The sequence below is a fragment of the Solea solea genome, chromosome 11 (assembly GCF_958295425.1).
Source record: "Solea solea chromosome 11, fSolSol10.1, whole genome shotgun sequence".
Lineage (NCBI taxonomy): Eukaryota > Metazoa > Chordata > Actinopteri > Pleuronectiformes > Soleidae > Solea > Solea solea.
The window spans coordinates 15,786,620-15,801,196 of NC_081144.1; the positions used below are offsets into that span (position 1 = coordinate 15,786,620).

Here is a 14,577-nt window from a genome sequence, read left to right on the forward strand (position 1 = left end):
TTGAGTTTGGCAGCACACATGATGCGCAGTGGGCTGCAGAGAGCCTTTAGTCAAGACATTGTTTCTGCTGGTATGACTTTCCCAAGCCTTCACTCCTTTCAGAGAGGAGTGTGGAAAATCGGAAGGCGAGGGACCGAGGATAAGGGGCGGCCCGCGATTCTCCTCGGTGCCTCAGTGCGCCTGGTAAGAAAACAAAAACCTGGAGACGCACAATGGCAAAAAGAATCCTCAGGAATTAACAATTTTTCAAAAATATCTTCGTTACATATACGTGCAGTTGGTGTGTAAACTATTACATACCTGCATATTTGCTTAACATGATCAACGGCCATTTGATAATCGCATGACCCTTCGCAGGTGTAACACTTTAAACTCGTGGAGGCACCAGAAAATCGAAATGTCTTGGGGACACGAAGGGAATTACCACGGTGCTGCCTTCGAGCGGGTGGCGTGAAACTCACATATAAAAGACTAACTATAGGAGGCAATCCTTTCCACATGCTCACCAAGAAGAAACATTATGATTATGATTATACGCTTATTTTTGTTTTTGTCCAACATGTTGTTTATTGGATTGGATATTGTCACTACATTTAACCATGATGCAACATAAGCCATTTATACACGCCAATAATCTATATCGTTATATCGTGATGCATTAATTTGTAACTCGATATATGTTTCTCTCCTCAGGTCCCTATTTGTTAACAGGTTGTTGCTGGTTGACTAAAAAACTAAGGAAACAATTACAAACATAATTCAGGAGAAACGGGATCATTATTAACATATATAAATAAATAAATAAACAAGGTATGAGGCAGAACAATTCATACATATATTAACTAAAAACTAATGTAAACATAATAAAAATGGTTTATTCTGCTGTTTGATTGGGTTGATCTGCAGCGTCATGTGTCCCTCACGCAGCACAAGAGACAGGCGGGACTGTTTGCATTGAGATGTTAAGTGAGTGTCTCTATATAAATGCACCCAGGGTCAGCGCCTTCATTCTTACTCAGGGGGACAGCAAACAACTTCAAGTCAAACCGAACAGAATGGTGGCGACAACAGACTGCGAAGAAAAGTCGAAGCCGATCACTGGACACAAGGTGCGTCCACCAACTATACATTAAGAGGAACCAGGTTTAAGGAGGGAAATGATGATTGCATTGAAAAGGGTTGTATACAATATTAATTTACTCTTTTTTGTTTTTTATAAACAGGTATCCAAACCACTCATGGAAAAGAAACGGAGAGCTCGCATTAACAAGTGTTTGGACCAGTTAAAAACTCTTCTGGAGAGCTACTACAGCACTAATGTAAGTACGCAGGTAGAAAGAAAAAACACTTTCTCGAACCTATTGCAATTCCTGTTAATTACATCACTAGAGGGAACTGTCTCAATAATGAAACCTCTGTACACAGATTCGGAAGCGCAAACTGGAGAAGGCCGACATCCTGGAGCTCACTGTGAAACATCTCAGGAACCTCCAAAAGATCCAGAGCTGTGAGTTAAAGTCTCTTCAAATAAAGATCTATAGGTCAAACTTTACTGCAGAGCTCGAAGTTTAACAATGTCATAAAACGACCTTTTGGACGTTTAAATCGCTTAACTGAAGGGAAGGTTCAAACTAGAGATGTCATGGATGAAACGTATCAGTTATATAGATCTTTCTGATACTCAGCATATATACATACGTCTTTAAATATCCAGACACTGTGCTAATTTGGGATGATGTGTGCTTTATGAAAACTGTGTGCATTTATTCTGTGCATCTCTGACCTTAAGATGTTTCTCATTTTGTCACAGGCTCTGTCGCTGCTTCAGAGTTTTCTGATTACCAAACCGGCTTCCGCAGTTGTCTGGCAAACGTCAATCAGTACTTGGTCATGACAGACGCAATGAACGGCATGGACCACTGGATGTTATCGCAGCTCTCCAGTAAAGTGTGCCGAGGTCGAGTCTCCAGCACCATGGACAGCGGCCTGATCGCGGCTGAGCCAAAGGAGGAGGCGCGAGGGCTCTTACCATCTGCGGGTGCTGCACACGAGCAAAGAAACACTATCAGCCCTAAAGCACCGGAACCAAACAGTGCGACCACGTCTCGTTTACTACCGAGTGAAGGCTCATCTGCAGCAAAACAGGCTGTGGACGCTGCTGCGCCCGCGCACATCAACCACGAACAAAGATCAAGTCACAAGAAGTGTCTCTCTGTGGGTCACAGGAACGAAGTTTCAAACGCACAGCACAGTGTCTGGAGGCCTTGGTAGAACAAAGCTGTAGACTGACTTAATTCTTATAAATGCACTGTATAGATTTTCACAAATGTTATTACTTATATTGTCAATGCTATATGTTTTATTTTCATAATAAAAGTTACAACAATAAAGAACGTTTCTTGTTTTTTTCCATCTCTACGTGATGGTCTCTTGAGCTTCAGACAAAAACACTTTTCTTTCATAGTACGTCCAAAGAAATTGTATTTTAAAGCTTTTGAACAAATGCTCCAAGCTCCATATTTTCTATGTCTCTTGTCCTCTAGTCATCCAATTTTTTTGCTTAATTAATTAATTCCATTCTTCTCTGGTTCACACATAAGCACCGAGGAAATGGATCAAATGGAATAGTTGTTGGAGAGCAAAGCAAAGCAACAGGCTCTGAATCATGCGCCTTATACTCAGAACTTAAGATGGATTTTTTTTAGCCAATATTTTAAGAGAAAAGTCATGTCCCCTTGCCACTGCCTCTTTTGTGGCCTACTTTCCATTTGCGCAAAAAACATTCTGTCAGTCCTCCTGTCTTTTAAAGTTTATAGATTTCTTCCGCCGTTTTGGTTTGGCCGGGATGCCATAAAGTGTCTCTCCATTCTTTAAGAGCATCACTGGAAGGATGGCACCTTACAGCGAGGAGAATCGCTGAAACGCCCACATGTCTTTCAGATGGTACATGCTCAAAAGACCGCTCCTGCATGGAAGAGGGGCGCGCCTATGCAGCGCAGAGGACCCCGGTGCCTTGAACCAAACTGTGTTTCTTTTCTTTTCTTGTCCACAAATCAAAGTATCCCAGCTCCAGCACCTTATGGCGAGCATTTGTAATACATGCTTTCTTTTTTTTCTGTTTTGAACAATTTATTAAGACATAAAAAATATAACCCACAATAAGAAAAAGATCTGACGAACTAACAAAGTAACCAGACGTTGTCATAAATTGTTGGAGAGAACTATGTGAACTGGCAGATTCAGTGTAGCGGACCAAGTGCTTTGACATAAAAATTAAGAATCAATCTTGTGCCTCAATGAGTAAAAGTACCACTATTTTGATCAAATTTAGTACAAGTAAAAGTACTGACCGAAAAATGTACTAAAAGTTGACAAGGGGATGCAAATCTCAAATTAATTGTATTAAATCAAACCTTTACAAATTAAAGTGCTGACAAAATATAATATCCAAACACATAAAGTATTAGTCAAAATGGGTCACGTGCAAACAAAAAAATTACGAAGTACAAGTAGACAAAACACCTACTCAATTACAGTAACGCGAGTAAATGTAATTCATTACTTTCCACCTCTGTATTTTCCACATTAATTCTGAGAGCCACAATCCTAATGGTGATGTATTTGTGGTTGGCATTTCACTGAACCACATCTTTGACGATATATGACCAGTAGATACAAATGGATGGATGATAACAGCAGGATTTGTGAGTTTGATGGAGAGGTTGCTTTTTGTTTTTGTCTGGCCATCTTAGACAGCCCGCCTGTAATTATTTTCCTCAATCTACAGTGGACAAGAACAGTTTGTTTTATACAAGAAAAGAAACGCCACGTGACTCAAGTAAGTAACCTCGTTTCGCCACTAAAATCAAACGCTTAGTATCCCCAGATAGGAGACAAAGGTTTTAGCATTAGATTGGGAGCAGTCAGGCGCTCTAAAGAGAGCAGACGACGATGAAGAGCTACAGACTCTGCCCAGTTCACTGCTCATTTCACTGCTTCGTTCAGCACAATAACGTCGGAATATTGATATTCACATCCAATGCTTTTGATTATTCGAGCAACTGAGACATAGAAGCTTCCATGCACTACCAACGTCTCATTAAGTGTGGCCCTCAAAACACTGAGAGATGGTGTGAATAAGATTCCTGTTTAAATACAGCAATTACTTAAATTATTATTATTAAATAATGAGCCTGGAAAGGTAAGAGTGATGCCTTAAGTGAGGTGAAGAAATGCAATACCTCTGATAAGTCGTAGATTTGTTTTTGTTTTGTTGTTGTTGCCACCAAAAGTTAACAATATCTACTCAAACTTTTTCTATAGAGCACGGGTAGCTGACGTCAGATAATCAAGGTAAAGCCTCCGACACGCCCACTTACAGGAAACAACGCCGTTCATTCCATAGACATATACAGTAGACACTAGACGGCACATACATCAGGCAATAGTTCACACAACTCGGCGGTTTCCTTCATAAAAGTGAAGATGGTGGATAGTTATTGTGCCCCGAGATGCCAAAACAGTCAGAGACAAGCTAACAGGCTAACAGGAGAACCTCTTACCAGATAACCAGGTGAATCACTGCGAGCATAAGAAGACTGAGAGATGGAAACGAACACAAGCAAAGGAAATCAAAAGCTAACTCTCTAAATTAAATAAATGTCTCAGTCGTACTGACATACAGCGCAGCCACTATTTACATGACTCTGCCCGTTGCTAATGCTAATGTTATGCTAACGCAACACTTACCCCGTCCAGTACCAACAGCGCTGTGTGTAGCCGGTAGACAACTGCAGAGTTGAATGTTCGTCACAAAGCCAGACATCATCCACTTGTTTTCCTCCAGGCTCTTGTAAACTTTCATTGATACTCTGGAGTAAGATGAAGTTACACAGGAAGTTGAAGATGTCAGGATAATAATGTTCATTCCGGTTTCTAAACTCGTAAAAAACGCCGGAGACACTATTAAGATCAGATTTATTCACTGCGGTCGATCTCGGTGGATTTAAAGAGCGCAGTGAACTGTGACAGGTTAAATGTTCATTTTGCCGCATCTGAGGCCGCCAACATGGCGGCTCAGCGAAACCGAGTCACGTGATGTCCGGAGCTTTATTGACAGGGTCAATGCTTTTGCATGGAAGTTATTTTTTACTTTTTGAATCAGCTTTATTTACAACTAATGTCAGTTATTAACACACTTATTCATTCTTCTTTATCATTTAGCCAATATTGCCATCGTTTCTGTATTTGAACTTGGCATGTCATTTCTAGTCAAATGTGCATTTTCTTTAGTTTGTTCCTCTTCTTTTTGCATTATTACTATTGTTATTATTAAAGCATGGTACATAATTTCATTTTTTTATTGATACGCACTGAGTTTTCATATTAGGAAGGAGAATGAGAAGCAAATTAATGCAATTTTACTGAACGAGAGAAGGAAAAGGAGGAAGTAATGTAAAAGAAATCCAGATAAAAGCATTAATGCAACATAACAAAGGCCAACTGCAACTACAAACCAACCAACTTACCTCTGGTATCAGCCACAAAACAAAGATTGTGGAATTGAAATTATATAGGGAAAGGTTAAAGGTCAGCAATCAACTAAATCATAATAATAGTTAACAGTTTAAAATGATGACTGTTGGATGGAGGCAATGTTCTGAGCAGGAACATGAGACAAAAAGAACATGCTGACCTTGCAAAACAATGGAGGGGTCCAAACACCATTTTTTCCAATTTCAGGTTGTTTGTCTCTGTATGTGGCACTGTGATGAACTGACAACCTGTCCAGGGTGCCCCCCGCTTGTCACACTATGTCAGCTGAGATTGGCACCGGCGCCCCTGTGACCCTCATGGGGACGATAAGGTGGTAGAAGATGAACTTCATTCCAGTCTCCTGCACATACCCGATCATGAAACTTAAGTTAAACCAAGTTAAAATTGTTGTTGCCATAGGCAAGTGCCATCAGCTGTTCTTGGTGGGGTTCATCTCAGCCTGGTGCCCCAGGCAATTGCTTGCTTTGCCTTGCCCAGTGTTTCCCAATCCTGATTCACATGAGGTCTGTCTATCTGTCTGTCATGTTTAATGACACTGACAGCAGCAGCCCTGGCGGTAACAAGTACAGGAACTAGTACTTTATGATGATCAAACACCTAAGTAAAAAAACAGCATGAGGCAAAACTAAGAAAATAAACTCATGGATGCACACTACTGTTCCACAACAAGTAAACAACAGTAACCAATAATAAGCATCTGGCACAACACCCTCTGAAACACCATCTTGTGAATTTAATCATTAGTCATATCTTTTTTCTTTTTTTTTTTTAAACAAAGTCATCATCTGCACAAGAAAATCATAACATCTAACATCATTCATATTTGAGCCATAAATCTCTGAGTATGTTACAAAATAATACCTGAAATTTGTAAACACAACAAAATGAAAGAATGTATGACATAGCAAAGTTTGACAGGGAAATGTGACGTTATGCTTTTAAAGAAATTTACATTTCAAGGTAAGTTTTAACTTGTCAAATTAATCAGGCTGTAGTGAGTGAAGGAATTTAAACTCAGCATCTGAATGACTGCAGGAGTCATATATGTCGTATACGCTCAACTTTGCGTGGTTACAGTGAAATGTTTGTCTCGATATGTCCGTGAAGGTTCTCAGTCATCCAGGTCATAGTCATCTTAAGTAGTTAGCTGTGGGCAACTGGGTTTGCTTGAGTTAAGACTCTTAACAAGTCCACTTGCCGACAGCTAACTACTTATATTAAATGATTCTCAATCATTTCTATGATGTTGTTCACCTAGTTTGTACAAATACATTCATATTAACAGCTACTCTTCACAAGAGGTCAAAGCTTAAACTTGGTTCTGCTGTATTTTGTCAACAGAAGAATTTTCATTTTATTTTTACAAAATAAACTCAACAAATTAAGTAATTGATTGATTGATTGATTGATTGATTGATTAAGGGCTCTGTACAGCCAGTTGTACTGTTGCTTTACTCCTGTATCCATTTTGAGCGACCATGTTTTCTGGCATTATGGAGAATTTGCTGATATCTTGTGGTGCTTTTTTGATCTTTGGTATTTTATATCTACATGTGTGCAGAAACAACCACAACTTCTCATTAAATAGGTAATTAAACAAATTGTCATTGTCCTACAACATGCCTTACTGATGCCTTGGGAAATACATTTATTTTACAACCTTACAGAACAGAACCATTTGCAGTATCACTGTATATTATGAGATAAAATACTAAACACAAGTATAACTTACTCTAAGTGATCACACTCCAGTCCTGTTCTATTCACAATGTTCTAAATATAATGCTAACATTTTTGTTGGTTTAGGTTTTGGCACCAGCATTTAAGTTCTGCTACATCTCGTCGGCCTGATGTCTGTAATGTTTCAACTTTGGAATCAACTTTGGACATATTTTAGAGCTTCCCTCTAAGTCCTGCATTATTGGTGCTTTCTAACGTGCTACTGAAACAAATAAGTGATGCAGGCTGACATGCTCAGTTGCTGAGAATAAAGCACCATTTCCAGATATTATTTTGACGTTATGTATGTAAATGAAAAATGCTGCACCCGATGACCTCCCAAGTTAACATCAACACGTGAATGATAAGAAAAGGGGGAAATGTTTCAGGCAAATGTATCATCAAAAACAATAAAGAACACCAAAACAATGAATCCAATCTCTTTCATATATACATAACAAGTCAATACCCTTTCAAAACTGACTTCACATTTTCATTAAGAATTGTTGGGGGTGACACAGTAAGCTGTAGAACCAATACACATTACCACTCTCAGTCTTTATCAACAAAATCAATGTTAAATAAAAACATGTATTGTAGCGTAACCCTAAATCAATCTTAATGTAAATGAGTATTCAGAAAAGTTTGGTTTAAAAGCAAATGTGTCCATACAGCAAAACACAAAACCACTTCAGGCTAAAAAAAATTCCAACATGAGAGTTTTTGTTGAAGTGCAAAAACAAAAGAAAGAAAAACTACACCCAAACAACTACTTCCTCTGATTCTTTGAGTGTGTCATAGAAAAACGATATTAAACAGCAAAAAACAAGATATGGGTATGTCACACCATTGAAAAAAGTTAATTTGTGTCAGTGTTGGAAACAAAACGTGTGTCCTCTGTGGATATTTTGTGATGTGAAAGCTAAATAAAAGGACCACTCAACCTTTTCACCAGGCTACATACCAAGTCTCATGAGGTCCATTCAGAATTTTTAACAGGCCATTTGCCTACATGTTGGTAACCCATAGTAAAGCGGAGTAATAGCACAAGTTAAAAGGCCAAATACTTCACTTTTCCATAACAACCACTTTTCCAGTGGTTTTCATTATGATAACAAGTTTATTAACAATAATAATAATAATAATAATGATAATAATGTTGACATTAAGGGGAAATGTTGCTTTCAGGTAGCAGAGCCCAAAGAATCAGACTGAAAGGTGATGTATCCCGAGGACGAAGCCGAGGGTGTACTTACAAAACTGTTTGTGCTTCCTTTACTCTCTGCCTTGCTCAGGTGCTTTTGATTTCCCCAGTCACCTCCAGAACCAGCCACAGCTCCACTGCCTGTCCTGGGCCTACAGGTAGAGTGCCCTTGATTCTGATGGCTGCGCCCAGGTGAACTCTCTCCGCTGTGCTTTTTCCCATCGTGCATTCCCAGGCATTCCTGGTAAACTTTACCAGAGCCACAAGCCCCATGGCTCCTCTTTCCACCAGGTCTTTCTGGTTTGGGGGAAGTCTCAGGCGAGTTGCCCCGACTACTGCTCCTTTTGTGCTCTGAAAGCCTCCTGAGAGCTTGAGGTTCACGCTCAAAGTCTGTGAGTGCGAAGTGAGGGAGGATGACTGTGTGGTGTTCATACACATTGGGGATAAGTGAGATGGTGGACGTGCGCCGCGGGCTCTTCCTAGGGCTCGGCAACGGCGTCTCATCTATAAAGTTAATCACCTCATCACGGCTGAAACAGCGCAGTTCATCCTCATAGCGCTCCCCGCCACAAACCACACGGGGCAAGTGCTTGAGTGAGTGCATACTATCCTCAGATCGTCGCCGCTTGCGATGTGGATGATGGTGATGGTGGCTCTCCTCGTGGTAGGAGACCAGGCTGCTCCTGCGCCTCTCGTGGCGCGGCAAGGTGGAGCTGTAGTGGGCACTCACAATCATGTCCTCGGTAGAGCCCCATCGGTGAAGGTATGAGGGGATCTGGTCGTTGGTCCACATGTCGGTTTCGTCGTGGGAGTATCTTCTTGTAGGGGGCACCTGCACGCAAGACACAGACCAAACACAGTCTCCAAATGGGTTTGACATTCATTCGCTTAGAACTCTATGGCATAGAATAAATAAGCATTGGCTCTGCACGTGTGTAATGATTATTTATTATAGATCAGTTATAAAAAAAAGAATATTACATGTGGGATTCTTGAAATTTATGTGACAGCAGGAGCGACTTTGATAGTGAACTGTAACTTTTGGGGATAATTCTGATTTGCAGAAGAACCCAAATAGCTGCTTTTTGAAAATGTTTGGGTTGATGACACATACTGTATGTACTTTAGCTCATAGGAAATCTCTCTCTCACCATGTTCTCAATACAAAAAACTGGTACATCTATGTATCTATTATTTCATATCTTTGGTAAGGATGAATAATTTGGATGAAAGGATGAAAACATCAAATTGCAAATTGGCCTGACAAATATTGTAAGATTTGATTTCCAATTAAACATCAAATTAAAGTTAAGTTTCAGTTTGTGTTCTAGATTTAAAACATGACAAAGCATGACAACATGAGACACCATTAAAATATTAACGTTTATAAATCAACGGTAAGGATGAAGATATAACAATATAAATGGTTCTCCAATATGTATGTATTACATCTTTAAAGTTGGCATTGAACATAAAACAATCAAAAACAGAACAATTACAGGAAATTGCAACCCATCTGATTTGCTAATAATTGCAATTTTGTTCTGAAATGATTCTTGTCCACGTTTGTCCAAGTTATTTATGTTCATCATAGGTACTTTAATTTCATAGTCCATTGTTGACTCTCTAATAGTAACCAACAGGTATTCAGTATCATGTCAACTGATAATAAGTTGACACTTATTCAACTGATAAGTGATATACAATGAACTCAGTGCCAGTAGACGTCAAGTGTTTCTGACCCTAACCTTATAAAAAGTGTCTGTGGACTATAAATACCATATAATGCAGTGTGGTGTTAACCACCATTTAACTACTTCTCTGTAGATTGTGTCAGCATTTTATTAGTTGAGTATCTACCTCTGATTAGTCACTTGAAAGTCAATATGTGACAAGTAGTTACTTCAGTTGACAGTCAGTTATCCTATAGTTGACAATCACCAGACTATTAGCGGTGATACTACACTTCAGCGGTGATACTACACAACAGTAGATATATATGTTGACATAATACTTAATAACTGTGGATTACCAGTAAGGAGTAAATGACGGACTATCAAAATAAAGTCTTACCTGATTTTATTCCTCAGACATCTATGGACTTTTTAAAATGCTAACATACACTAGCAGGCACGGCTGTAGCCGAAGAACTACTCTTTATTGAAACTGCAAAGGTTGGTAGTTTCCTATGTGTTATACTCACATTCCATTCTGTTCTGACAACTATGCAAGAGAGAGAGAATTTGTCAAGGTGACGTCAAGAGCCACAAGATTGAGGTCAGCCTGCCCCCCAGTGGTGGCTTTCAGTAGATGCAGAGAAAAATGAAGACAGCAGACGATACAGTAGCATAGAGTGTGTTAGGTGAGAGGGCTAAACAGCAGAGGGCAGCAAAAGCATTAGAATGAATTACGATGCAGGACTTGAATGAGGAGAGAGAGAGAGAGAGAGAGAGAGAGACTCAAACATTAGCCAATAAAGCCGAAGAGGCTTTATTCTGTAATCAGACCGCTTGAGAGGTGCCATATCAAATCACAAATGGAGGTGCTACTTTATAATGTTTTGAAGGGTTTGACTAACTGGGCCTTAACCCCACAAGCAGCAACAGAAATAACACAACTGTGTCACTGTTCAACCCGTCATCCTGTAACTGAGAAAGATGCGCCTCATTTGTTTCATAATCACACATGAACAACAAGTAATAGCAGAGTCAATATTACTTTGCAATCACAGGAATCTAATGACATGAATACAGGTGTATAGGACACATAACAATGTATGGAGTGATGGTTGGAAGTAATGGTAGCTACTGTATACATCTCTGTTTCAGATTGATTCATCAAATTGAATAGGGCATTGGTGCTTCAAATATCAATTATAATTGTGGAAATCTGGGGTGTAACTTTAACATAGTCTCTTTTTCTTTTTTTTTAAATCCAATATGCATAATAATTATTCTAAGTGTAATTTTCATGGAGCCATTGCTACATTGTTTATGACAAAGATGACACAGTCTCTGCTTTATTAAGGTTAACATTGTGTGAGTTGCATCAATTCTTTCTAAAGTTACATATCATCACCACAGTCTTCCAGGCCAAGTCCCGCAAAGTTTTTATTATTGCATATTAATCATCAATATTGATTCAATGTTTGATTCTGGGCCAGGTTTTCTCGTTTTTAAAAAGTTAAATGAAACATTTTGTTGTGTTGCCCTAGAAGGCTGCGTGTCAGAACAAGCTGTGTTAATGTTAATGCAGGCTGTAGAGAAGCATTTCACAGCCCTGCATCTGACTGGGATGGATGCTGGATCCAATGGACACAATGCTTATGGGTAGAACATGAGCAGATGTTTGGAGTGCTTTCCTGAGAGGGACTCCTGAAATGCAGAAGGTAAGTCCGTTACTAAACTCTTACCCTCTTATTGAATCAGTTGCATGTAGGGCCATGGCCAGAACACTCTAGCTGTTTAATGAAGCACATCTAATGTGGTGATGGGACTGCTGATGGTCATATTTACCAAACAATAGTCAGCGAGAGTGCATTTTTGATTCACATAGAAAAGACAAATAATGGCCTATCTGAAAGAGATAGCATCACAAAATGCAAGATGCACGATACTGTAAAGGCCCGCAAGGCCATTTCATCATGCAAATTAGCAATGAAGTGTCATTTTTAAAATGCTGTAGTTCAATTGATCAGGTAAAGGAAATGAAGAAAATCAATAAAAACAATATACCTGCAAATACTGCATTTTATCTTCCTGTTGTTCCCTCAATGGATACCCTTGCAGAACCCCCCTTTCTAAGGTTGAGAACTCATACTTGGCATTACGGTCTATGGTCACGATTTCAGGCGCCGAGCTATAGTCATATGGTCTGTCATATATTAAGTCGGCATGAATTCCTCCATCTTGGCTGTTTTCTGCAAAGTGCAGAAAAGCACGGGCATCAGGATTAGAGAGCATTGGACTCAATACACAAGACAGACAGACAGACAGACGAATAGATAAGAGAGAGACAAGTTCAATTGTTCTCTGATTTGTTGAGTTTTCATACGAGCCTCCTCGGGAAAATTTGATTTAAAACAGCTTAAAAAAAAGAACCAATAATTTAGTTTCAATGTTTAAAAAGGGGATAAAAAGCCAACGGTTCAGAAACCATGCCAAATAGTTGATAGAGAGCTAGTAAAGGGGTTACTGTCTGAAAAAAATAAAATCATACAAACAGTCTTTGGCGATCTTTGTGAATAAAAACCCACTGACAGCATTCATGTTCATTTAAGAGCAATTGGAGATGGGTGTAAAATGCTGATCTTAAGGAAAATGTTGGCCAAAAGATGGAAAAGATGGAAGAGGCTGTGTGCACAGGCAGCTTGGCATGCAAGTCAGTAGCTTTGAAAAAAACAGGAAACGATCCTTATACATACAACTGTGATGGGTTATACATGGCAAGCCCTCTGGAAAAAAGCAGAGAACTGGCAGTGTTAATTATCACACAGAAAATGGACTACCCTGTGTGGTTTTATGGCTCCTGCTGGACAACAAGCAGTTGTTGGGGAGGGGGGGGGAGGTGTCAAGAGGGAGAGGATCAGAAGGTGTGGAAGGTTAGAAACAGGAGAGAGAAGGGGTTCAGATCAGGTTGAGTTTAAACAGTGCCAATAGAAAAACAGACGGATCGTCACACTGTCATTAGTTGGCATTCATTGTCATGATGTGTCACGGAGCTTTTTTTATGATTATCATGTGACCTAAATTAGAAATTGTTGATTTGTCTGTGATTCCTTGTGAAAAGCTTCATTTCTATTCTGTGATGAGAGGCTGACGTTTCCAACCACTTTCTTCTTCTGCATGTAAACTATGCAGTAATATGTCTTCAAAAGAAAAAAAGGAAAATGAAATTAAACAAAAGTAACTGAGAACGTGGCTGTGTCCCTTTGTGACTTGAGGAAAATATGACCATCACAATGACATGGAAATGCTTTTCAGCTTTAGTACATTTGTTCCTTTTTCTCTAACAAGCCAGTGGTAAAAATCATTTATTTTATCATCCTCTCGTGCCAGTGCATTCTAGAGGAAGACTGTCCAGTTACAATGCACTGGAGTGTAAAAGAAAAAGAAATGCCACGAGGTAAAAAACAGCAATATTTCAGTCTCTCTTTTTCCCCCATCATTCTCGAAGCGTGAAACAGCAAAGCATTTTGTAAATTACACAGAAAACCACGTGTTGGTATATAAAATGTAATTACACAGACACTTGATCAGTCATTTCTCCTGACAACAAAGGTCACATTACAGTATAGGTCACATGATAACATTTGACCAGTGATTTCAAACCTTAAACTACAACAAATGTAGCATCAATAATAATGACTATTTAAAATAAACTATTGCGATCACGAAGAAGCTCTAGAATATGAATGCATCCTATTTCACATAATGTCAATTTTATATTAACTGTGAATGTGATTGTTATTATATATTATTTAGAGCTATGGTCTTGAGATGTCTAGACTACATCGGCCGTGGCTTCACAGCTCCTGCCTTGTTTGACTTGGTGTTTGATCGCTGTGACTTAAAATAGATGATAGGCTGCAAATGCATGGCTTCATATTTAGAGACGCCAAGCGAAGCACTCACAGCAGAGGGTGACAATGTGGAGCTGCAGGAATCACAGGCTCTTCACAGTCAATTAGCAATTTTAACCTGCACCAGGAGCCGCTCTGGTATCTTATATGGAGCGACTTCTTAACAACCTGTGATTCTTGGCGATAGAAAAATCTAATTGTGCATTGTCTAACTGACACACAACAATGCGACTGACACACATAACATTGTTACAGCTACATCGTGTGATTTTATAGCATATAAAATATAGTGATGCACGTTTTCTCCAAAACATTCTGAAATGCTCGCTTTTCTTGTCACAAATGTTTGACGCGAACAAATTGGAGATTTTATTTAGCTTGGTACTAACTTCTGTTCTCTGAACTGCAACTTTAGTAAAACTGCTCCATTGTCTTTAACCAATGCTTTATAAACTAAAGTGTGTGACAATCACAGCGGAACATTACAAATATAAGACTCAAACATCACTGCTGTCTA

General features: G+C 39.2%; 2 protein-coding genes across 4 annotated transcripts in view; one reads left to right on the forward strand and one right to left on the reverse strand.

Moving 5' to 3' along the window:
* The first annotated feature begins 1,009 nt into the window (after positions 1-1,009).
* On the forward strand, positions 1,010-2,412 carry her3 (hairy-related 3). Its single transcript, XM_058642329.1, has 4 exons — positions 1,010-1,109; positions 1,224-1,319; positions 1,426-1,507; positions 1,811-2,412. The coding sequence occupies exons 1-4, from the start codon at positions 1,056-1,058 to the stop codon at positions 2,269-2,271; spliced, it is 693 nt and encodes a 230-aa protein (XP_058498312.1). The 5' UTR covers positions 1,010-1,055; the 3' UTR covers positions 2,272-2,412.
* Positions 2,413-6,269: 3,857 nt separating this feature from the next.
* Positions 6,270-14,577, reverse strand: part of LOC131468690 (probable G-protein coupled receptor 153) — a 30,885-nt gene continuing 22,577 nt past the window's right edge. The window contains exons 5-7 of one of the 3 annotated variants that reach the window (XM_058643206.1): positions 12,903-12,932; positions 10,683-10,702; positions 6,270-9,311 (exon numbers count right to left, since the gene is read on the reverse strand). In XM_058643206.1, coding sequence (XP_058499189.1) covers positions 8,460-9,311; positions 10,683-10,702; positions 12,903-12,932 — 902 coding nt within the window. In that variant the 3' untranslated portion in view covers positions 6,270-8,459. Of the gene's footprint in view, positions 9,312-10,682; positions 10,703-12,213; positions 12,399-12,902; positions 12,933-14,577 lie in introns of all 3 variants that reach the window. The other 2 variants (XM_058643207.1, XM_058643205.1) reach the window with 2 other exon arrangements.